The following is a 25463-nucleotide window of genomic DNA, read 5'->3' on the forward strand; positions in this document are numbered from 1 at the left end:
CAGGCCCTTGCATTTGCTAGGCAAGCGCTCTACCACTGAGCTAAATCCCCAACCCCAAGATTTTTTTTAAGATAAATAAAATAATTGATCCTTTTATTATAACTGCAAATTGCAACCTGGTAGTACCGAGATCTGGCTGAGAAAAAATAGCTTGCTTCACTTTGTTTATCTATAACAATTTACTTAACCCCCCCCCCCGCCATAACGCCTAAGACTTTTAAAGGTATTGGGGAACATGCTGCATTTTTTTTGTTCTTTTACTTATTATAATCATTCACTTAAAAAATGTAGCCACATTGTGATTTTTGTACTAGTTTTGGGAGATTTTGCTGGAAGATATTGAAAGAATAAAGATTTTAAACTATCCCCCACTGACCCTGCTGTGAGGACAAGTGCACCTCACAGCAAATAATAACATAACATGTTTTGGGGATGTAGCCTGGCTATAGGCACCACAAACCATCTGACCTCGATAAGGCCTGACTCAACAGTCCTGAGAAAAATGAGAATTAGGGCCAGCTTGCCCCAGAAGCAGGGTGGCCTAGAGTTGAACTGAGCCCAAGTTACAAACCAATGAAATTGCTTTGTGTGACTGTTGCTAACTGCCTATGTAATTTTCCCTATAAATCCCTTCCCCTAATTGGGCTCGGGGTTGACTCCTCTGTCTCCTGTGTGAGATAAGTGTCCTCCCCAGAGCTCTGGTTCCTCAAGTACACCTCTTGTTTATTACGTCAAGACCGGTTTCTCGTGAGTTCTTGGGGGTTGCATTGTCTCGAGATTTGAGTGGGGAGCTTCCCTACCCTGGTGGTCTTTCAATATAAGCTACTAGAGAAATAATAAAGTTGTTGAAGCTTTTTAAAGCCTTGCCTCCCCACGTGGTGTGTGTGTGTGTGTGTGTGTGTGTGTGTGTGTGTGTGTGTGTGTGTGTGTGTACGCGTGCTTGCGTGCTTGCTTGCTTAACATTAATCACCAACCCCTCCTTGGATCACTGACTACACTGCAGGAACTGGCCTCTGACAGAGACCACAACCATCCTGACATTATTATTCGTTACAGGTTATAATTTCTTGTGATTTTAACATGTGATGACGAATATCCATCCAAACCCAACTGGATATGAAAGCAGAAACATAATAAAAGGTTTTCTGATTTGTTTTTTCCTTCCCGTCCCTGATTGGCGTTCATGAGGATACATATATTACTTTGCCCTAGCGACGTGCCCCACGCATTAAAAGTAGTCAATATATGGTGAATGAATGAATGATGAACCTATAAAAAGCCTCCTTAGAGAAATCTAAGTGTAATAACCTAATCTTTCATTCATTTACAAACGAAATAAGCAAAATAAAGTATGTCTAAGAGTACACATGTCATCTGCGGCAAAAGTAGAATTCCTGTTTTCTCTTTTCGACATTGGGCAACCGCACCACAACTTGTCAAAGCCATATATCCGGCTTTGATTCTTCAGCTTTGGATGCCTAACGGAGACAATCCATATTGTTTTAACTCATTCGGAACCGTTTTAAAAAGGTTCAATCCCAGTGTGCAATGCAAACAATGAGACCAGTCGCTTAGAAACCACATATCCCAGGATGCCACGCTCCAGGACCCAGTCGGAAGGAGGCATGAGGGAGGCCTTGGCATTCTGGGAGTTGTAGTCTCCGGCCAGGTCCCGCCCCTAGACGGCTTTGGAGGCCTGTGTGTGGAGAAAAGCCTCTAGGGAGAGCGGTGCTGCCCTACAACCTTCGCACCCTGCCCTCGAATCTTTCCCACAATCCAAAATGGCGGCCGGTGTGGATTTTGGCGACCTAGAGCTATTCGAGGCGTTTGATCCTCAAGAGGAGTCGACCCCGAAGCCCGTTCACACCCGCTTCAAGGACGACGAGGAGGAAGACGACGACGACGATGAGAATGGGGTGGGTGACGCGGAACTGCAGGAGCAGCTTCGGCGCTGTGAGGAAACCATCGAGCAACTCCGCGCCGAGAATATCCTTCCGGCTTGTTGGGCCCTATCACCTGGCACTTGGGGTCTGTGCGGCGGCGGGCGGGGGCGCGGCGGAAATTCCAAGAGAATCCGCATTCTAAGTCATTTCTCCCGCGGCCCTGCCGGCTGGCGGGCGGGAAGTCTCGGTCCGGTTGCAACCGGGGCCTGCGCCCAAACCCTTGCTTGTGAGAATCTTCCTGTGCAGACCAACCTGGCCCCCCAGCTCAAAGCTGCTCTCCTGGGTGACTCCAGAACCATAACTGTTAGATTGGAAACACTTCTCTCCCAGTCTTTGAGGTCACCGTATTTTCTGTCTTTGCGTGCCAAGCTCAAGCAGAGACTAGTGTAGATGTGTGTTTGAAGATGCGGGTATCGCAGCCGCGGAATGGGATATTTGTGGAGGGGCAAAAGCTGAGTGCCCACTCTGATGCAGAATCGGGGGCCTTAAAGAGTTAGCATGCAAAGAGACTTGGTTAATTGTCGAGATTAGTTTTACATTTCTTGAGCTAACTCGCATCGAAGTGCTCTGGGAAAAACGCGCCAAAGTTCCCTTCGACTTTCTTAACATGATTATAACGTATGTGGATTTGCTGGTATGCTAATTTCCGTTCTTAGGTCGTTTTAGTTCAGGTAACTTTACTTTTAAAATTTATCCTGAATCCTGAGCATGTTTGACGTGTCAACTTTCGAAGTTAAAGTCTGATTTTTTTTTTTCATGATACTATTTTCCCGTGACACTTTGAAAACTTTTTTTTTTCTTTTTTCTTTTTTCTTTTTTTGTTCGGAGCTGGGGACCGAACCCAGGGCCTTGAGCTTGCTAGGCAAGTGCTCTACCACTGAGCTAAATCCCCAACCCCTGAAAACTTTTACAACGCTAGAGAGTTGGAAAGATTGTGCATTTCCTATCCATAAGTGTACTCTCACATTCTTGTTAACATTTTGCTATATTGCCTTTATAATTTACCATTTTGCTTTGACGATGGAAATTTTTCTTAAGTGATTGCTTTAGCTTGTTCCCAGAACACCACGATCTAACTGAAATTTTTGGTTGATCTCTTAGACTGTTTCTGAACTTCAGGGATCATGTCTTACATGTTCAAAGGGATGAATATCGTTTTAATGTTTAGGTCCAGTTGTCCTGTCCTCGGCGAAACATGTACCCAGTGTGTCTCCCCTCAAAATGCTTACAGGTCCTTCTTTACATTTATAACATTTGGATATCAAAAGTGAACGTTTTAGTGGCTGGATTTTATGACCTGCCTAATTGTACATCCTGAGGACTGATATTCCTTAACCAGTAATAACATCAAGAACTTAAAAGAAAGTTGAACATTCTGACAAGACCCAGGTATGAGATCTTGAAATGACACCTAAGATGCCCCTTTGCTGTTCATCTCTTTAGTGACAGCATCTTTGTAAAAAGTGTTTGTGGGATGTTGGTATATTCAGAATACCATGAAGAACTCAGTAAGGGTTCTTTATTGTTGACTTCTGAGTATAAAGGAATTCTGGTAAGTGGGTTAAGTAGACTTAATGGAGGTGGTTGGTTGACTTTTTTTTTTTTTTGCCCAGGGGTGTGTTTACTGAGACAGTGTTTCTCACCTAGTAACCCAGACTAGCCAGAAATTCACCGTATCTTAACCTTATTGGTCCCCGTTTGTCTTCCTTGAAAGTGCTGGGATTACAGATATGGGTAACCACACTAGCATTAAATATTTTTATTACATATTTGCAAAAATATTTAATAATTAAATATTTTACAATTATAGACAGTGCAAGGTATAGCATTTTTCTGTTTGGCTGAGACAGTCTCTTTGTAGCCTAAACTGGTCTCAGGTTACAGTATAGGTCAGGAGGATCCTCCTGCCTCCACTGGTTCACCTTGGGGCCAAGTCTGGGAAGGTACAGACAGCACTTTAGAAGGAAAGGTAATGTGCTTTTGAGAAAGTACAGAATGTAGACCTGTATTCAGATATCTGGTCATAACAATTACACTATGTTGGTGTCTCTTGGAATTTTAACAAGTCACTAAATTAATTAATTAATTAATTAATTTTATTTTTTGAGTCAGGATTTTACTTTGTAGCCTTGAACTCCAGTCTTTGCATGAAACTCACTTTATAGATAGCAGGCTGCTCTCAAACCCAGCTGCCTCTTCTGAGTGCTGGGATTAAAGCACGTGCCCCCACCGCAGGCCTGCAGTACTGATTTACCTAGAGCACTTGGTTCTTACTTTTTTCCTCTTTCTTTCCACATCCTTTCCTTCCTCCCCCTTTTTCTTTCTTTCAGCGGGGTCTGTATAGTCCAGCCAGCTCTCACACTCCTAGCATGCCTTCTGCCTTAACTTCCCAGGTGCTGGTATTCCGCATAGGGGGTTGTGTCCAGTTGAAGTATTTTCAGGCTTTGGAACTGGGCAGTTTTGTTGTTCATCCGTGTACTGGCTAGGCTGTGACCATAATTCCAGGTAGGGTCTCAGGGAGCCCTAGGATGCTGGAACTCATTGTGTGGCTCTGAGGATCTGAACTTTTTTTTTTTTTTTTTGGTTCTTTTTTTCGGAGCTGGGGACCGAACCCAGGGCCTTGCGCTTCCTAGGTAAGCGCTCTACCACTGAGCTAAATCCCCAGCCCCCTGAACTTTTGATCCTTGTAAGTCTTGGTAATGACAGGAAGCTGACTCTCACCTGAGCCACTGTGTCAGCTGAGCTCAGGCTTACCTAGAACTCACTCTCGCCTATACTGGCCTTAAACTGGGAGCAGTACTGCTTGTAACTGCCACATTTTGTGAATCTTGGATAGTAATAGTTAAAGCAGTTTGCTTTGGCCCCCAGGAGTCTAAAATAAAATAAAATAAAAGTTCATTTATTTATGAAGTGTTTAGTTTTCTTTTATACATCCAAGCCAAACATACTTGAAAATGTTTAGACGTATATTCGTGTAACCTGCTTGTCTGTTCTCTTCCCTAGTCTCCTAATTTGTAAGGAAACTAGACACTAGTTAGAGAAACCAAAAGATTAACTTATGGGGTGTGTGTGTAAATGTATGAAAACATTTTTTTTTTCCTCGTGGAGAGGTTTAATGAGAGAAGAGTAGAAAATTTGAGAAAAGGAGGCAGACCATGGGCATGTGGGGGGGAAGAGAGGATGGGGAGAAAAGGGATAGGGACAGAGAGGAAGAGGGCAGAGAAGAGAAGGACAAAGAGAATCGAAAACATTTTTTTTTTAAAGATTTATTTTATTTATTATATATAAGCACACTGTAGCTGTCTTCAGATACACCAGAAGGGGGCATCAGATCCCATTACAGATGGTTGTGAGCCACCATGTGGTTGCTGGGAATTGAACTCATGACCTCTGGAAGAGCAGTCGGGTGCTCTTAACCACTGAGCCATCTCTCCAGCCCGAAAACATTTTTTTAATGTTGAGGCGATTTCTGGACCAGGTATGGTGCGGCCTGTTAATGACCACTCGAGAAACAGAGGCAGTAAGATCCCTGTGACTTCAAAGCCAAGCCTTGTCTACATTGTGAATGTCAGGGCTACATAGTGAAACCCTGTTTCGGAAAGAAAGGAAGAGAGACAGAGACACAGACAGAGACACAGACAGACAGTTTGTAGGGCTTGAGGAGATAGCTAACTGGTTGAAGTGTTTGCTGTAAAGCCAGAGTTTCTAATCCCTAGAACCCAAGGAAAAGGGTGCCAAATTGATCCTGCATTCCCAGTCCTGCAGAGGTGGAGGGAAATCCTGGAGCTAACGGATCTAGCCAATCAGTAAGCTCCAAGCTGACTGGTCTAGCCAATCAGCAAGCATGAGATTGGGCGAGAAGCCCTATCATAGAAAACAAAGGTAAAGAGCAGTAGAGAAAGACGCCCTGAAGTCCCTTCTGACTGCCACATGTCCACATGTCCATGTGTCCACATGTCCATGTGTACTTCCAGACACTGAACCCAGCGCAGGGATTGCAGGGAAGACAGCAGAACGGGTGGGGACTGGAGCTCCTGTGATAAGCAAGCTCTGCACCACGGGCTGCGTCTTCAGCCATCCTGGGCTAATTTGCAGAATAGTATATGATCTTTAGTGCTTAGGAGCTACAAACGTTAGGTTTGTGTGGTGGTCTAACCTGTGACCCCAGGACTGGGAGGCTGAAGTAGAAGAGTCCCAAGCGTGAGGCAGGCAGAGGCGATTAAGAGTTTGTCTCAGCAAAGAATAGTTGCAGCCACACTCAAGTGCTTGTAAGAGCGAGCGATGCGTGTACTTTAACGTCTTCTAAGATCTTGTTTAACTTCTGTTCTAGTGGCATACTGGTGAGCAATACTAAGATAGATGGACCGTTATTACAAATTCTCTTTATGAACAATGCTATTTCAAAGTAAGTGGTTTTCTGTTTCTTAAATATGAGTTCGTGTGTTTTCTGAAACTGAATTCTGTAAATACACTGTTCGTGCCATCTTTATTCCTCCAGTTTTTAATGTATATGGTTGCTTCACCTGCAAATATTTACGTGCATTATATGTATGCCTGGTGTCTGTGGAGGCCAAAAAAAAGGCATCAGATCCCCAGAAGCTGGCATTACAAATACTTGTACAATGCTTTTTGTGTGTTGGGAATTGAACCCCGATCCTCTGGAAGAGCAACCAACGCTCTTAACCATGGAGCCATCTCTCCAGCCCCTATTTCTTCTTTTCCTTTCTCTTGTGTGTTTTTATGTGAGTAGTGTGCACATACCATGGCGCAGGTAGGTGGTCCGAGGTCAGCTTGTGGGAGTCAGTTCTTTGCTTCCCTATGGGTTCAGGGCCTTGAACTCAGGAGTCCGACTCGGCCGCAGGCACCTTAACCTGCTAAGCCCTCTCAAGGACTCGCCCTCATCTTTATTATTTAAGTTGGTTTTTTGAGTTCAGGTATGAGAGAGAGTAGTTTCGACCTGAGTTTGAGTCTGGACTCTGACATCTGTGAACTGGTTAAACTTACCGTACCTTAATTTTCTCACTGAAGGGCAGTGTGTGCCTATGGTATTTACCTCTCAGGTCCTTAAGTGGCACCATGAGAGGCCAGGAAGTAGCATCTCAGAAGAATACTAATACCGGGGTTTGGGGATTTGGCTCAGCGGTAGAGCGCTTGCCTAGCAACCGCAAGGCCCTGGGTTCGGTCCCCAGCTCTGGGGGAAAAAAATTATATATAAAAAAAGAAAGAACACTAATACCACTATAGTAGCAAGGTTTAGTTGTCCCTGCTCTCACATGTGCATAAGTTTTCCATACTGGCTGTCATGTGGTGATTGTGGGTCTATAGCAGAACTTGACTACTGCAAGCCCATGGCATGCCTGAGTGCAGGGCTCAGCGTACTTCTGCCGTGGCCTGCCCTCCTGAGTCACTTGTTCCTCTTATTGTCCCATGCACTGGCTGCGGACAAGAAGATAAAGGAGTAGGGTCCAGGCCTGTCGCCTGCTTCAGTCCAGGAGGAGAATCCAAGGCTTTGGAGCTAGGAATACTGGATGGTGAGTGCAGCAGCAGTGATGCTAGGCACCCCTGGACCTGTGGTCCCCTAGATTAGAAAGGTGTTAATGGTTTTAGTTACCTTTTCATTAATTAGCTTTTAATGCTCTAACTTCGGTACCATTCGTCTGTTACTTAGCTTGCAGAATCTTAGAATGTTACAGCTAGAAAACACCTGAGAGGCCAAGTTCATCTGAGGTAGTACCCTGGCTGTCTCATTCCAACACAGCAAAACCAGGGCTTTGTTTGCACCTCCCAAAGGGAGCACTCCAGAATATCTGTCCGATTAGTGTGATTCTTGACCTGGACAGCTAGACAGAGTAGACATTTTTCACTTTTCTTCTTTTTTTTCTTTGTTTGCTAAAGTATTTTGGTTGGGCCTTTTCTAGTTTTGAAGTGAAATGTGAATTTTCTTATATGTGCATTGAAAGTCTAGAAGTTGTCCCTGTATGGCAGAAATAGTGAGGAGAAAGTAGGAAGGAGGCTTTTTATCATGTAACTCTTTGGGTGGTTTTTGTTGTTTGTCTTTTGTTTTCTGAACAGGACTTCTGGTAGCCCCTGCCGGCCTGAAATCTGTAGCTGTCCTCCCACCTCTGCTTGCCGGAGGCTGGGATTGCAGGCGCAGACAACCGTGCCAGGCCTTTCCTTTGGTTTTTGAGTCATTTGCATCCAGTGCCTGTCAAGAATTAAGGACATGATAGCCAGAGCTACACAGAGAAACTCTGTCTGGAAAAACCAACCCAGCCAAACAAAAGTACAGGAAATTTATAAATAAAGTCTTCTTACTCTCAGAACTGTTTGACTAAGGTTCTATGCCAGACACCAGTAGATTATCAGAATCACGCTGTTAATGCAGCAGTGGTTGTGTTTCTAAAGAGTAGCATTCCGAGTTACAAAGTCATGTTAGGAAATGTGACAAACATGAAAAACTGAAGTTGAGATGTGACTTCTTACAGTAATGCACAGGACCTGAGTCTGCTGATGTCTCGCTCTACCCAGGTTCTAATCATCTATCCATCTGCCCTCTCCTACAGGCAATACCACCAAGAAATAGAGGAGTTTGTATCAAACTTAGTAAAACGATTTGAGGAACAGCAAAAAAATGACGTGGAAAAGACTTCCTTCAGCCTTTTACCCCAGGTATTTTAAGCCTGAGGCTCAGTGCCTATGCTCTTTGCTGTCAGCTGCTATTACACTAGAAATTTCCTTGAGTCAAAACCAAAATAGTGAAGGTTGTGCATTGGCATCTTTCTCAGAAGTCTTAACCAGTGCCTCCACCTGGCTGGGATTGGTTCTGGTGTGCTGCCTTGCCTGGATTTAATGTTATTTTTGATTTAATGAACATGTTTTAAAGATTTGAAGTCTATGAGGTTATCGGTATTGACTAGTATTTGTTTCAAGTCTGCCTTGATTTGATTGAAGGATTGATAGTTCACAGTATCCTTCCTTCTGATACTCAGGATGTCTGATTTATGTATGTTAGTAGGTGGAGGAAAAGGGTTGGGATTTCTAAAGTTTGAAAGTCAAAGTATTCCTCTTGTGACACTTGGTGATGCCTGTTTCTTGGCCTTAGCCATCCAGTGTTATGTTGGAAGAGGACCGTAAAGTGGAAGAATCGTGTGCCATTAAAAACAACAAGGAAGCTTTTAGTGTAAGTTTGGGCTCGCTCTTTGGAACTTTCCAGATGTATGGCTCCTGTGTGTTTTCAGTTGGGTGGCGTAACAATAGGCGTGCCACTGCCTCTCTGTAAAGCAGGAGGGTCACTGTCCTCCTCTAATGTCACTTTCTCTTGAGTGACTGCTGCACTCTGTCCTGAGGACACAGGACGCTTTATTCACAAGAGTTTGTGTTGGTCCTGATGGCCTCTTCATGTTTGCCTTGAAAACATTGACTGAGCTTGGAAAGCTTTCATCCAGAGGAAGCGGAGAGGAGGAGCTGGTGTAACATCGCATGTTAGAAGTTGAGGACATCAGTAAGCCTGGTTATGGTCAAAGGAGAGCTTAACAAGGAGAGCCTGTATTTAGGCCATCCAGTTCCTTTGCAAAGTTCATTAGTATCAAACTATTTTTGCAGCATATTCTCAAAAGGGTGACTACTAGTTCTTCTGCTTATAAAGTATGCCCTCTGATAACGTACCCCAGTTTTACAGAGATAATGAAGAGCCACAAGTCTCAGGACAAAACTTGAGAGGGATGTTGCATCTCTGCAGATTTGATTGTAGTTGTTATATGTCCTGCTTCTTAGCATCCCTGGCAAAATAGGTTTAGTGGTGGAATTAAATACAAGAAGGTACTTTTTAGCTTTGAGTCAGAAAGCTGGGCTGGGAGCTGGCCTTGGTGACTTCTACTTGTAATCTTAGAACCCAGAGGCAAAGGCAGAAAGGAAAGGGGAAAAGGCTAGGCTGGACATAGAGCTTAGGGGCAGGGCACTTCCCTAGCACGTGTGAGTTGCTAGCTCTGTCATCATCATCACCACCATCATCATCACCACCATCACCATCACCACCATCACCATCATCACCATCATCACCATCACCATCATCATCACCACCATCACCATCACCACCATCATCACCATCACCATCATCACCATCACCACCATCACCATCATCACCATCACCATCATCACCATCACCACCATCATCACCACCATCACCATCACCACCATCATCACCATCACCACCATCACCACCATCACCATCATCACCACCATCACCATCACCATCATCACCATCACCATCACCATCACCATCATCGTCGTCCTGTTTCCCCTGCTCTTCCCCCTTCCTCCTCCAGAGAGAGTGTAGAAGATCTGAGTTTGATTCCCTGCGCTTACACTAGGTGCCTCACAACCACATAAAGCTCTGGCTTCAGGGAACTCAACACCTTTGGCGTACCCAATGACAGGCACGTAGGCCACATCCCCACAGATGCTCACACACATAATCCAAAGCAAAATGAATCTTTAAAAAGTCAGAAATTGGGCTGGAGAGATGGCTCAGCGGTTGAGAGCACCCGACTGCTCTTCCAGAGGTCCTGAGTTCAGTTCCCAGCAACCACATGGTGGCTCACAACCATCTGTAAAGAGATCCGATGCCCTCTTCTGGTGTATTTGAGGATAGCTACAGTGTACTTATATATAATAAATGAATAAATCTTTAAAAAAAAAAAAAAGTCAGAAATTCCCACCAGGCAATAGTGGTGCACATCTTTAGTGCCAGGCCCTGGGAGGCAGGGAAAGCATATCTCTTACTTCAGGCACAGCCAGACTACGTGTCTGCTTGTCTAGAAAACACAGCAACAAAATCAGAAACTTGCATCAGACAAGACGAACGTTCATGTTATTTGAAGGAGATAAAAATTAGGGATGCTTTCAAGAATATTTTTGTTTGTTTTTTCTTTTTTTCGGAGCTGGGGACCGAACCCAGGGCCTTGCGCATGCTAGGCAAGCGCTCTACCGCTGAGCTAAATCCCCAACCCCCAAGAATATTTTTAAGGTTCCTATCTCTTGTTCTTGTGTGTGATGTTGGTTTCCTTTTTCTTTTTAAATGTATTTGTGTGCATGTGACGGGCAGAGGGCTGTTGGCTGGAGTTGGTGCTGCTTCTCCTTCCCCGTGGGTCCCCAGCCTCTGCGTGAGCCACCTCAGCAGTGCGGTGTCTGTTTCATGGGACAAGGACTCACTCTGTAGTCCAGTGCTGAATCTGCCACCTTGAGTTTTCAGATTTTTTTTTTTTTTTTTTGAGACAGGGTTTCTGTGTAGCCTTGGCTGTACTGGAACTCATTTTGTTTATTTATTTATTTTGGTTCTTTTTTTCGGAGCTGGGGACCGAACCCAGGGCCTTGCGCATGCTAGGCAAGCGCTCTACCACTGAGCTAAATCCCCAGCCCCTAGAACTCATTTTGTAAACCATCCTTCCCCGGAACCCACAGAGATCCACCCGCCTCTGCCTCTTGAGTGCTACCACTGCCCAGCTTAAGGATTTTTTTTTTTTTAAGATTTATTTATTAATTTATTTTATTTATATGAGTACACTGTTGCTGTCTTCAGACACACCAGAAGTGGGCATCAGATCCCATTACAGATGGTTGTGAGCCACTGTGTGGTTGCTGGGAATTGAACTCTTTTTTTTTTTTCTTTATACTTTTTTTTTTCTTTATACTTCTTCTTTTTTTTTTTTTTTTTTTTCTTTTCTTTTCGAAGCTGGGGACCGAACCCAGGGCCTTGCGCTTCCTAGGCAAGCGCTCTACCACTGAGCTAAATCCCCAACCCCGGAATTGAACTCTTTTTTTTTTTTTTTTTTTTTTTTTTTTTTTTTTTTTTAAAGATTTATTTATTTATTATATATAAGTACACACTGTAGCTGTCTTCAGATACACCAGAAGAGGGCATCGGATCTCTTTACAGATGGCTGTGAGCCACCATGTGGTTGCTGGGAATTGAACTCATAACCTCTGGAAGAGCAGTCGGGTGCTCTTAACCGCTGAGCCATCTCTCCAGCCTAGGTTTTTGGTTTGTTTGTTTGTTTGTTTGTTTGTTTGTTTAATTCTCTTCCATCTCAAAGGCTATGAGATTAAAGTACTGCTTGTTTTTTTTTTTTGTTTTTTTGTTTGTTTTTTTTTTTCTTTTTTTCAGAGCTGGGGACCGAACCCAGGGCCTTGCGGTTGCTAGGCAAGCGCTCTACCACTGAGCTAAATCCCCAACCCCGTACTGCTTGTTTTAAACAAGAGTTTTACAGTTATCTCTTTAGGCTTTAGACATTCTGGTGTTTTCTGAGTGCTGCTTTGTGCCAGGAACAGAGAGGTTTAAGAGACAGCAATGAAAAGAAAGGGTCAGGGCCGACTCTTGTTCAGTGAAGCAGGTCAGTGGGTGAAGGTTGAAATCCTAAGAAAAGTAAGGTTAGGATATAGGCCATTATGTGCTTGCTTATCACATGAGGCTCTGGGTTCAATTCTTGAGTAGAGACAGAAGAGGGAGAAAGTGAGGTGCTAGCTGCATGGGAGGCTGGGACAGGAAGGTTGAAAGTTTAAGGCTGCAGAGTGATTCACGGTAGCCTGGGCAGTTTAGTGAAGTTCTGTCTCAGAATAAGGAAAGAAGCAAGTTCCCTGCTGGCACACTCAATTGCCCTGAATTAGAAAGACATTCTAATTTAGACAGCCCTAAATTCAATATCCAGAGCAGTCGGGGCGGTGGGAGAGTTGTGTAGTGACTTGTTAGTGACTGTCTGTGTGGACCATGGTCTCCATGAACTGAGGGAGAATGTGAGGGTGTGTTCTGAGCAAAGAGGGCTCAAGAAGTAGGAAAGGGAAATCGATACCAGCAGCCAGGATTCAGCCAAGTACTGAGAGTGCTATTGCCATCTTACTAAGAAGGAAACACATTGAAAGCTCTGAGACTCACCAGTAGGTGACAGAACAGTTGATCTACATCTTGATGAAGACTTCAGGTTATAGTCTAAAAGCCATTTAAGGGTCATAAGTAAAAACGTGACATGCTGTGTCTTTATTGAAAGAACCAGGTTCTTTTATGGAAAGTAGTTGTCCCCTGGGAGGGTCTGTAGTCAGTTAGAAAGCTGGTGTCAGCCTCAGACAAGAGAAAACAGTAGCAGACCATTGTGGTAGGGATGGTGATGTGTGCTGAAACCTGGATGTATTTGCAATAAGGCCAGTCTAATGTGTCCATGAATTAGCTGTAGAATAAAGAACCCAGGAAGAGGGGTTGGGGATTTAGCTCAGTGGTAGAGCGCTTGCCTAGGAAGCGCAAGGCCCTGGGTTCCGTCCCCAGCTCCGAAAAGAAAAGAAAGAAAAAAAAAAAAAGAACCCAGGAAGAACAATCAGAAGAGCTCAGGCCCTGGCCAAGGAGAATGGGAGAGGGGCAGGTTTAGAGGGGGCTAGGAATTGTTGGTTTTGTTTGTTTTTTTAATTTACTTATCTATTTGGGTTTTGTTGTTGTTGTTTTAAAGACAGAGTCTTGCAGTGTATCCCAAGCTGGCTTTGAACTGTGGTCCTCCTGTCTCAGCCTCTCAAGTGTTGGGATTGCAGGCAGGTGTCACTATACCCAGCTTCCAGTGCCATTTTAAATAGGTGAGTTTGAGACACCTTACATATCTAGAAAGAGGTATCATGTTGGCCTTAGAATATCCAAAACTGGAGCTCAGGGATCAGAACTTTACTTTGTGGGGTCATCAGCATAGAAATTATATCTCATAGCCTAGGTGTGAGTGAGTCGGGTACGATGGGAGAGTGGGGAGGAGGCTAACTGACCAACCATATGGCCTGCCAATCCATAGAAGATGGGGAGAAGAGGGGACCTAGGCAGCAACAAAAGGTTCCGCCTGTAGAGCGGACCTGAGCGTGGCGTCCTGCAGGCCATATTAGAATGGAAGATACCTCTAAAAGGGAAGAAGCAGTTGTGCAGTACCCGCTGCCAGCGCGAGAGGTGAGGATTGGCAGATGCCCAAAGGACCCAGCCGCAGTCTCCCTAGCAGCTTCTTCAAGCAGCTAGCGTGCTGGTAGGAATGAAGCATTACTGGAAGTGTTCCAGAGACACTGGCAGTGGCATTTAAGGATGGGAGACGTGTGTTCTAGATAGTAGAGACAAAAATAAACTTCCAAATACAACATCCGAACCTTAATCAAATCCTGCCTCGGGGCTAACACTAACAGGCATTTTGGAGGTAAAGAAGCCTGAATGTGCAGTTGACACGAGAGACTGGGGAGTTGTTCACAGGAAAATGTCTCTGTGCTGAAGTGTTCAGCCTGAGTGTCACTCTGTCTGCATCTGACTTGTGTGTGCATGTGCGTGTGTACATTTATTCAGTCAGGTACAGGGAGCATGACTATTCCTTGTGTTGTATTCCTAACCCATCTGTATGAAACGACTACAAAAACTTGGGTGGTGGGGCTGGGGATTTAGCTCAGTGGTAGAGCGCTTACCTAGGAAGCGCAAGGCCCTGGGTTTGGTCCCCAGCTCCGAAAAAAAAAAAAAAGAACCAAAAAAAAAAAAAAAAAAAAACTTGGGTGGTAGACCAAGTACATGGGAATCAAGGGACTTGAAACAGCAGACGCAGGCTGTGACGGTCTTGCTGCAGACATAGGAGGTGCTGGAGGGACCTGTGTCACACTTCGGTGTGAGCAGCGTGGTCTGTGTGCTGATGGTTCTGCAGCAGCTCAGGTGTCACTTTATTTGCACATGGAGTCCAGCTAATGGTTAGGGCTCATTTCTCACAGCCTCATGTAGAATCAAACTTAATGGGTAATCATAAACGTACGTTATCGTAGACTTACGTTACTTAATGTCTTTTTTTTCTACTTAAATAGCGATATTTTTTGACTTGTTTTCTGCAGGTTGTAGGAAGTGTCCTGTATTTTACTAATTTTTGCCTTGATAAATTGGGGCAACCGCTACTAAATGAAAACCCTCAGCTTACGGAAGGATGGGAAATCCCCAAGTATCCTACATAGTGAATGAAGATCCTTTATGCATCTTGCCACTAAGTTCACCTTTTAAAAAAAGCTTACCAAAGTTTGCAGACTATGATAACTATTCCTTAATAAAATTCACTAAAGGTACCAGCAAGTCTTCAGCCACATTGTTTCTCTAGAAGGGCAAGAAATGCAAGTAAAGGCGAAAAGGTTCGTGTGGGGGCGTTGTCTTGTTTTATTCTTTGTTTTCTAATACCAGAACCGTAATCTCTTTATCAGCTCTTAAAAGTTAATTTGCTCTATTGCTGGTTTGATATGAATTTTACATTGACCTAGAATCCTGATATCTGGAGACATGTGTTAAATGTTTAAATTGATCATCCAGTTCTTGGAATTCAGGCCCAGTGCCTGGGAGGGTGGAAGGAAGTCATTATTGCTGTCAGTGTGGTTACGGTCTTAGAACCATCTGCCTTCTTCCCGTTAACTGAAGGACAGGATGCTCTGTTTGCTTTGGTTCTTCTGTTACTGATCACTGAGCAAAGTTGAGAGGTCACATACTGAGCAGGCTGGTTCTTGGCTAAAAGACTACACGTGCTGCTTATGTGACTGGGAACAGGACACTGGGCTGTGCTTGGCAGTTGCCGATGCCGCGCGTCTCGCCTTCTGCTTCCCTGGCTCTCCACTGGCATCTAGGGTGTACTGATTTGCTTTTCTGTTGTCACTGACATTATGAGAATCTTTGGATTTCTCTTCTGTTTTGTGTTCTGACCTAATAGGCCGAAGCCTCACTGTTTCAACTGTGGTTCTGAAGAGCACCAGATGAAGGAGTGCCCAATGGTAAACATTCATAAGCAGAAGTCACTGAGCAAAAGCTGGCTGGTGGCCATTTTGTGTGCATGTGTGGCTCTGGGTAATGTGCATGCACTTCCTGTGCTACACTCATTTGTGCTTCATCTTTCCAAACTTGTGTTTATATTCTAAGACACTGGGTGTTTTAAAGAAAATAACATTCTGTGTTTGAGGTGAAGGATGAGTTAATTTTTAGACATATTTTAAAAAGTTAAAATGTAGGTTCTGATAACACTAAAATAATAAAAATTAAAGTGACTGTTTCTTCTTGCTTGCTTTTCAAGAATGTCTGCCCACCTTTGTGTGTATAGTATACATTAAAACTAAAGCAATATTTTGTGTTTATATTTTTAAAAGTGAGCATTCTTAGTAAGTTTCTGAGATATTTCTAAATTGCTTGATACCATTCTTTTCAAACATTATTGTGATTTAGCCTCGGAATGCTGCTCGAATAAGTGAGAAGAGAAAGGAGTACATGGACGCCTGTGGCGAGGCGAACAGTCAGAGTTTTCAGCAGCGCTACCATGCAGAAGAAGTAGAAGAGAGATTTGGAAGATTCAAGCCAGGAGTTATTAGGTACACGCATGCTATAACATGTATAACATGTCTGACAGAATGCATCCCTTCATTCTAAGCCACCTATCAAAGGTTTGTCGTGTGCTTGTTTTTTTGGTTTTTTTTTTTTTTGTTTTTTTGTTTTTTTGGTTTTTTTGGTTCTTTTTTTCTGAGCTGGGGACCGAACCCAGGGCCTTGCGCTTCCTAGGCAAGCGCTCTACCACTGAGCTAAATCCCCAACCCAGTGTGCTTGGTTTATATCATACTTCATGCTATGTAATATGGGACAGAAATGCTTTAGCCAGACATGGTGGCTCTTCTCATGCCTGTGATCCCAGGGCCTGAGAGTTGAGGCAGGACAGACCCCATGACTTCTAAAGATTTATTTATTTTATTTATATGAACACTGTGGTTCTCTTCAGACACTTGAGAAGAGAGCATCCCATTACAGATGGTTGTGAGCCACCATGTGGTTGCTGGGATTTGAACTCAGGACCTCTGGAAGAGCAGTCAGTGCTCTTAACCACTGAGCCATCTCTCCAGCCCGACCCCATGACTTCTAAATGAGCCTGGGCTACAGAGTGAAAGCCCTGTCCTAAGGAAAATACAGGGCAGGCTTGAGAGCATGCTTGGAAGCTGAGAGCACTGGCTCCTCTGCCCGAGGACCCAGGTTGGCTTCCTAGTGTCCAAGATGACTCAGAACCCTGTCTGTAAGCCAGCTCCCATGGATCCGATGGCCTCTCCTGCCCTCTGTGGGCACCAGGCATACATGTGCTGGACGGACATACGCGCAAGCACAAATACTCATACACATTAAAAATGATAGTAAGTCTTTAGAAAATGAAAGATGCCAAAATGCTTTCATGCAAATAGAAATCCCTCATCTTTCCTCCTCTTTATTTTTACTTAGTGAGGAACTTCAAGATGCACTGGGTGTGACAGACAAGAGTCTTCCCCCTTTCATCTACCGGATGCGCCAGCTGGGCTACCCACCAGGCTGGCTCAAGGAGGCTGAATTGGAGACTTCAGGACTTGCACTCTATGATGGAAATGGTATAGTATGTTAGGACAGGGAAGGCAGCTTACAGGAGCCTGTCTCCCACTCCCCCAACCCCCAGTTAACTAAGATTATTAGCCAGGCCTTTCAGCCATCATCCAGGAGGGGGAAGCAGATTGATCTCACTGAGTTTGAAGCCAGCTTAGTCTCTAGCAAAACCCTGTCTAATGACAGGAGTGGCTGGCCTGTTTGATGACATTTTGTGTCTGACAGGGAAGGAACTAAAGCTTCATAGAGCGTATGGAATTACCAGGTAGCTGAGCTGGATGTGGTGGTACACATGTGTTATCCTAGCACTCAGGAGGCTGAGGTCGGAGGGTACCAGGCCAGCCTGCCTAAGCTACATAGCAAGACCCTATGTTTAGAAGAAAGAAAAGAAGAAATAGTATCAGGTAGGGATAGGGAGGTGGCTCAGTGTGGAAGGGTGGTTGCTGTGCGCAGTTGGCATCGAGAAGGAAAGAAGGTTCTCGACACAGTTGTCCTTTGACCTCCAGTTACGTCTCGTAGCACACCCACAGTATCCACTTGCAGTAATAATTTTTTGTTAATTAAAAAGAAATATCAGGGGGCTAGAGAAATGGCTCAGCGGTTAAGAACACTGACTGCTCTTCCAGAGGTCCTGAGTTCAACTCACATTAACCACATAGTGACTCATAACCGTCTGTAATGGGATCTGATGCCCTCTGCTGGTGTGTCTGAAGACAGCTGCAGTGTACTCACATATATAAAATAATAAGTCTTTACCGAAAAAGAAAGAAAGGAGGAAAGGAAGGACGATCAATCAGGCCTCAGGCCTCAGGCCAGAAAGTATTGGCTTACACCTTTCATGGCTTTACACCTCCAGCACTCAGGAGGCAGAGGCAGACAAATCTCTGAGTTCGAGGCTAGCAGCCTGGTCTACAAAGTGAATTCCAGGAGAGCCAGGGCTACATAGAGAAACTCTGGCTCGAAAAATGAGAAGAGAGACAGGGAGAAAAAGAAATATTGAATTGCTATCTCAGTTTGATCTATGACCACCGCAGCCAGAGCAGGAGCCTTTCTATTGGGAACATAGTCCTGTCAATGGCCAGAGACAGACAGCACTCCCACAGTGATGGGAGGCAGAGACAGAATTGACTGGGTGTAGCTACTTGGCACAAATAACATACAAGACCATGCCTGCCTCAAAAGCAAAGGGGCCAGAGAAGTGGCTCAGTGGGAGCAGGCACTTCCTGCTGTGCCTAATGACCTGAGCTTTGTTTCTCAGGATCTACATGGTGGATGGAGAGAGCTAATTTAGCAGATTACTCACTCACACACACACACACACACACACACACACACACACACCCCATGGCACAAACATTTACCAGCGGCTGACCAAACACACACACACACACACACACACACACACACACACACACACACACACACACCATGGCACAAACATTTACCAGCGGCTGACCAAAACGAATGCAGACACTTATGGTCAACTGTTTGATTAGGATCGGGAACCTGGAGGGGATTACAGCCCCATAGGAACAACAGTGTCAACTAACACAGCACTCTCAGAGCTCCCAGACACTGAGCCACCAGCCAAGGAGCATACGTGGGCCAGTTGATGCCCCCTGGGCACATTGAGTAGAGAGGCCTGTCTTATCTGGCCTCAGTGGGAGAGGAAGGGCTTAATCCTGTTGAAACTGGATGCCCCAGGGAAGAGGGATGCTGGTGGGAAAGAGGTGGAGGTGGGTGGGGGAGCATCCTCTGGAGTGAGGGGCACAGGGGAAATGGGCTGATAAATTCAGGGAGGGGGGACAGGAAGGGGCAACTTGTGGGATGTAAATAAGTAAAATAATTACAAAGAACCAGGAGGTCTAAGGGAGGGTGTGGGGTGAGGCCGCCATACTGCCCTGCAACAGCCCTCTGTGGTGGCCGGGCACTCCTACAAAGCTCTTTCCAAGGCTGAGTATGACTGAAGTTTAAAATTTTTCATAATAAAAAAATTTTTTTTGTTTTGTTTTAGTTAGTTTGGTTTTCAAGACAGAGTTTCTCTTTGTAGTCTTGGCTATCCAGGAACTTACAACATAAATCAGGCTAGACTCCATCTTACCTGTCTCTCTGCCTTCTGTGCTGGGATTAAAAGCATGTGCCACCACCACCCAGCTGAATCTTTTTTATTTTTTTTTTTTTATAAATTATTTATTATAAATAGAATACACTATAGCTGTCTTCAGACACACCAGAAGAGGGCATCAGATCCCATTACAGATGGCTGTGAGCCACCATGTGGTTGCTGGGATTTGAACTCAGGACCTCTGGACAAGCAGTCAGTGCTCTTAACTGCTGAGCCATCTCTCCAGCCCTTTTTATTCTTTTGAGACAATCTGTATTCCAGGCTGGCCTGGAACTTGTGAGTTAAAACTGGCCTTCAACACCTGCCTCAGCCCCCTAAATATTGGGGTCATAGATTGTGATGCTCAGAGCCTATTTGAAGTTGTAATGGTTCAGGAAAATGACAATTAGTTGTTTCCATACTAATTCTGATACAGTACTGCCCTATGTGGGTTGAGTAGGGGAGGGACATGTTTAGTGTCTAACCGTGTTCAAATTTTCTCTGACTTCTAATAGATGATGCTGATGGGGAAACAGAAACTGGAGAAATACAGAATAAAAATGTTACTTATGATCTCTCAAAATTGGTAAACTATCCAGGTTTTAACATATCTACTCCCAGAGGTATTCCAGATGTAAGTATACATTTTAAATTTTTTCTTTTGAAGTGTGATAATTACATTAAAGATTGTTACATAGGGCTAGAGAGAGATGGCTCAGTGGTTAGGAGCACTGACTGCTCTTCCAGAGGTCCTGAGTTCAATTCCCAGCAACCACATGGTGGCTCACAACCATCTGTAATGGGATCTGATGCCCTCTTCTGGTGTGTCTGAAGAAAGTGACAGAGTATTCAAATAAATAAATCTTTAAAAAAAATAAAAAACCACTATGAAATTTTGAGACTGTGAAATTGTCTGGAGCAGTCTTATAGGTAGTCTTGTAAGTTTTACAGGTATTTCTTTAACTAAAAGTCTCTGCTTAACCTGACCAGGTAGGTGCTGTGGGGCTCCTCCATCTGTTTCCTTGGTTTTCTCTGTGGTAGACTTCTCTGAGAGGAGCTGTCTCACACTCAGTGTGGTATGCCGCCCAGCTTCCGCCCGTGTTTCAGAGTTAAACAGTGGTGCTTTGGTGGTGGTGCAAGTTTGGGCTTTGTTTGAGCTGTTTTTAATGCACTGGTGTTCCGTTTGACTCTTCCAGAGAGTCTTCAGTTTCCTTTACCGTTTCCTAGCTTGCATAGCAGACAGTGGGGTTCACTGTGACGCTTCGGTTTGGGGGTGGGGTGTTACTGGTAATTTGTTTTGAATTGGAGACTTTTACTACAGCATAGGAAAACCTTGAAGTCACTGTGTAGCCCAGTCTGGCCTGGGATTTGCAGCAGCCTCTATGCCTCATCTTCCTGAGGGCTAGGAGCAAAAATCTCAGAGACGATGTTCCCAGATCCCACTCATCCTTCTTTCTTCCACATCAGGAATGGAGAATGTTCGGTTCCATACCAATGCAGGCGTGTCAACAGAAGGATGTGTTTGCCAGTTACCTTAATTCTAACATCCAGTCGGTAAATTGACGTGTGTGTGTGTGTGTGTGTGTGTGTGTGTGTGTGTGTGTGTGTGTGTGTGTGTGTGTGTGTGTGTGATGTTGGGAATTGAACCTAGGACTTAGATGTGCTAGGCAAGCAAGCACTTACCACTGAATTGTACATTCCCAGCCTCTGAACACAGGTTTTAAGGGTGTAGTTGGTAAACATTGTAATGGTGAGGTTTTATGGATCATTGCTGTTCCTTTTGGTTTATATCATAAGCACTGATTTCTGATTAATCAAGAGGCCAATAGCAATTGTGTGGCTGTAGACTGGTTTAAGTATGGGTAGAGGTTCTCTGTCCGCCCTGTGTAACTGGTGTCCTTACTGGTTACTCCATTAGCCAAGCGTGAAGTCGAGCAGCAAGCGGTCTTCCTCTCAGTCCAGCCCTAACAGTCCAAAGAAGCAGCGGAGGGAGGGCAGCGCAGCAGCCTCCCCTGCTGACATGGAGCTTGACTCAGGTAAGTCTGTGGGTCTGCTTTGAGAAGGCAAGGCTAGCCTGTATCCTCCTGGGTCTCTAAGGAGGAGGCTCCCCCATGCTTAGCTCCCCAACCCCTAGCTATTAGAGCATCTCCACTGCGGCTGGTAAAGCCTAAATTGGAAGCTGCACTCAGTAGGAGAGGCAGAGGGATCAGCCAGCCAAGTTCCTGAATTTGGCAGGCTCAGGCACCCACAGTGTCACATTCATCTGGCTCCTCTGGTGGGGCATCACTCTGGACAAGCAGCAACTGGGCATGCACACTTCTAGGAGCTCCTGTTTGAAGACCAGTAGAGCCTCTGGGCAGTTGTTTTTGTAGGCATATTGGTCCTAGAACTCAGTTCCCTCCCAGAAGCTGTGTACTCCTGAAAACTTAAAATTGGGCAAATTCTTGCCCTCTGACACACTGTTTTATCCCTTTATCCCTCCATGTCCTCCCATGGAACCTGTGTTCAACCAGCATCATTGTGGTCCTGACAGGAGAATCTACTGTCCACCTCTTGGAGCCCAGTGTCTAGGATTAGGGCAAAAGAAGGGACTCTGCAGTTAAGAGCAGGCTTCCTCTTTTCTGCAGCCTCCCTAGGACTCCTTCTCTCCATGACTCATGTCTCCTCCATCTGAAACCACAGAGGGTACAGGGTAGCTTTCCAAGGGTTTGATACACATTCCTGAGCCCCAAGATCCAGGCATGGTCATGGGGTCTGACAGTCTGCTGTTTTTCCCTTTTCCTGGACTTTGAGACGGTAGCCCAGGCTGGCCATCTGAGTCCTGGCACTTACAACCCTTTTCTGCCTTTTCAAAGATGGGTGTTATGGCCATTCTATCTCTGGATCCCCTTAAGTTCCAATAATAAGTTTGTATGAAATGCTGTGACTTCTAAAGTGTCTTTCCTGTTTCAGATATAGAGATTCCACCTGGTTCTCAGAGCAGCAAAGCATTTCAGTTTCAACCACCATTGCCTCCTGGCACACCTCCTCCTCTGCCACAGGGAACACCTCCACCTCTCTTCACTCCTCCACTCCCTAAGGGAACCCCGCCACTGACTCCCAGTGACTCTCCCCAGCCGCGACCCACAGCCTCAGGCGTGGATGAGGATGCCCTGACACTGGAGGAGCTTGAAGAGCAGCAGAGGCAGATCTGGGCAGCCCTCCAGCAGGCCGAGGGAGCGAACAGTGACTCCGATGTTCCCATGGACACACCTTTAACTGGAAACTCAGTGGCCTCCTCCCCTTGTCCAAACGAGTTTGACCTCCGTGTCCCAGAAGGAAGGGCCCTGGAAAAGCCAGTGCTGGCCGAGCCTGACACAGCCTTGCCTGAGCCCTCCTGCAGCCCAGCCGCCGAGGCAGCAGTGCTCTCTCAGAAAGAAGAGGGCGTCTCCGCAGAGGGGGACCCTGGAGATGGTCTTCTTGACAATGGCGGTGTGTTGAACATTAGCAACGGAGGCAACCATTTGGACACCCGGCCTCCGACAGCCTCAAAAACCCATAGCCCAGTACCTGACATGAGCAAGTTTGCTCATGGAATAACACCCTTTGAGTTTGAGAACATGGCTGAATCCACCGGAATGTACCTCAGGATAAGAAACCTGTTAAAGAATTCACCCCGAAATCAGCAGAAAAACAAGAAGACTTCTGAGTGAGCCCCTGCCGTAGCACTGGCTGCCAAGTGATCTGCAGCCCTGCCTGTCCCACCAGACCGGGACCAGGTGACCCATTTGTCCTCCCCTTTCAGAATCTGCCCGTGTGTAACTGATGTCAGCTCAAGCCTGTTTTACCTAATGAAAGACTGGGCCTGTGAGCTTGCTGCTGTATTCTCACTGACAACAACCGGGGCGTGCGGGAGCTGGGTCACAGATGCTTGTCTTATCGTGAGTGTCTGTCAAGAGTGAGGTTTTTTTTTAATGTCTTTTTGTAAATTGTTTCTACATTTTGCTATTATCCTGTATATATAAGCTTAATATATCACTTTTTAAAAGAAAATCCTAACAATTTTAAATTCACATTTCAATTTCCACAACCAAATGAGAATAATCAGGGCTGAGCAGCTTTATCCTGCTTGGGGTATTTTTGTAAGATTTTCATGCATGAATTTTAATAACACTTTTACTTTTTGTAATTTAATTATTCAAATATGCTTCCAATAAAGGTGTGCTCACCTTTGCGTACAGAGGTTTAATAAATTAGTTTTCTTACACATGAACCAAGACTTTGGGTAGCTATGACTCACAGTTAAAATTGTTCTTCTAAACTTGGCTGAAAATTATGTGGTTGCAGTGAAACTGCATGTTTGGCTGCTGTAAGTGGATTCCAGCCTTACATATAATAATATAGAAACAGAATTGTCTAATTACTTTGGGGGGAAAATGGAGGTCAGCTAGCCTTCGTACACAGTAATATTGTGGATTCCAGCTCGAAAATAGACCAGACCCGTACTGAGTGTGACTGTCCTACGGAAGCGGGACCCTGCTCTGGGCGCTCTGAGTCTCTGCCAGGTCAAGTTTTGGAACACAGGGAGATCATGAGTTACAACTTAGTCAGAGTAAGCTGCTCCCAGGCCAACAGAGGGCGCAAAAGGGAAGGATAAGGCCGCGCCAGGATACAGTGTTAAGGGCTGGCAGCTTCTTTGTCACCTGAGTTTTCAGTGCATTCCTCACAGGGTTTCCATGATGCTGTAACTGTGGGAAAGCAGCAGTCTTCCTAGGAAGCCCAAGACAAGGAAGGGAGGGCGTGGAGACACAGATAGGGGACCCTATCAACATTAAACACGCTTTCTTACCTCTCGGTGTTTTTCCAGTGAGATGGTACATTGCTGTGTAGCCTAGGCTGGCCTCATTCACAATCTTCCTGATGCTACCTACTGCTGAGGTTGCAGGCAAGATGACATGGTTCTTTTTCAAAAACATTTATGGGGGTGGGGGGCATTCCTTGGCATGGGTACGGATGTTAGAAGACAATGCGTGGGGGGTCCATGTTATGTTCTCTTGTCAATGTATGTCCTCATCAAGCACCTTTACCCAATGGGCCAGCCTGAAGGTGACATTGAACTTGTTCGTCTTCCTGATTCCTGGTGACGGGTGTGCACTACCCTTCCCAGCAGCTCAGGAGCCACCCAGAACATTGTACGTGTGCTAGGCAAATACCACCAACCACACCACTTCCCCGCCCGGAGACCTACGGGATTCTGGAAGTGTCAAACTTCCACTAGAGACTTTAGATTTCTAAATCAGGAATTATTGTTTAGCCCTGTCTGGTGGCTTATGCCTGGAATCCTAGCCCTTGGGAGGCAGGCTGGTGGATCAGGACCAGCGTTGGTGACATAGCAGATTCAGTTAGCCTGAGCTACATGAGGTACTGCTAAAGGAAAGGGAAAAAAAAGTGTTTCTTTTAATACTGTATTGCCGGTATCTGCTGAATATTGAAACAGTCATTTCCAGCACATACATACTCTGTTAAGCTATAGATTATACCATTTTTTCTTTATCGACTAGGTATTGCCTCTTCTTTTTGTTTTTGTTGTTTTTAAACGAATGTCTAAGACATAGATGCCTAGCTGTAAATAAATTCAGATCTCTTGCCTCTGTATCCAAGTTCCTTTTTTTAGTATCTATTTTCATGCTTTTAATTATGTGTATATATGTATAAGTTCAGGTTCCCTTGCAGCCCAGAAGAAGGCACTGGATCCTCCTTGAAAGCTGCAAACAGCTCAGCCATCTCTCGAGCCCTGAATCCAGAAGTTTATCCACTGCCCTGTTTCCCCGTGAGAAACTCTACAAAAGCATTGGTTTCTCAGGAACTGGGATCCTTTTGTTTTTTTAATTACTTAGGGCCTGGAATTGTACCTGACGTGTACGAGGTCCTAGGTTTGATCCCCAGGACCAGGAAGAAAAGTAGTTGACATGAACCACGGGCACACTTTCGGTAAAGAGAAGGAAGTAATGAGCCGGGAGTGGCGGTCCCTGCTTGT

At 45.0% G+C, this 25463-nt stretch overlaps 1 protein-coding gene across 8 annotated transcripts; it reads left to right on the top strand.

The window, feature by feature from the left end:
* Positions 1-1760: 1760 nt before the first annotated feature.
* On the top strand, positions 1761-25081 carry Zcchc8 (zinc finger CCHC-type containing 8). Of its 8 annotated transcripts, none has more exon segments than NM_001400968.1 (14): positions 1762-1986; positions 3290-3332; positions 6274-6348; positions 8507-8612; positions 9046-9123; positions 14817-14920; positions 15039-15104; positions 15671-15731; positions 16177-16319; positions 17209-17351; positions 19963-20081; positions 20915-21001; positions 21366-21483; positions 22400-25081. In NM_001400968.1, coding segments are annotated over 14 exon segments (2088 nt in total). In that variant the 5' UTR covers positions 1762-1781; the 3' UTR covers positions 23140-25081.
* Positions 25082-25463: the final 382 nt, after the last annotated feature.

The sequence above is a fragment of the Rattus norvegicus genome, chromosome 12 (assembly GCF_021556685.1).
Source record: "Rattus norvegicus strain SHRSP/BbbUtx chromosome 12, alternate assembly SHRSP_T2T, whole genome shotgun sequence".
Taxonomy (NCBI): domain Eukaryota; kingdom Metazoa; phylum Chordata; class Mammalia; order Rodentia; family Muridae; genus Rattus; species Rattus norvegicus.

What these genes read in the sequence shown, in the direction of transcription:
- Zcchc8 (XM_087578040.1), top strand. Translation starts at nt 1,782, where the DNA reads ATGGCGGCCGGTGTGGATTTTGGCGACCTAGAGCTATTCGAGGCGTTT. An exon ending in CGAGCAACTCCGCGCCGAGA is followed by an intron (nt 1,987 to 3,289) that starts ATATCCTTCCGG and finishes ACCAGTAATAAC; the next exon opens with ATCAAGAACTTAAAAGAAAG. An exon ending in TGACATGGAGCTTGACTCAG is followed by an intron (nt 21,484 to 22,399) that starts GTAAGTCTGTGG and finishes TTCCTGTTTCAG; the next exon opens with ATATAGAGATTCCACCTGGT.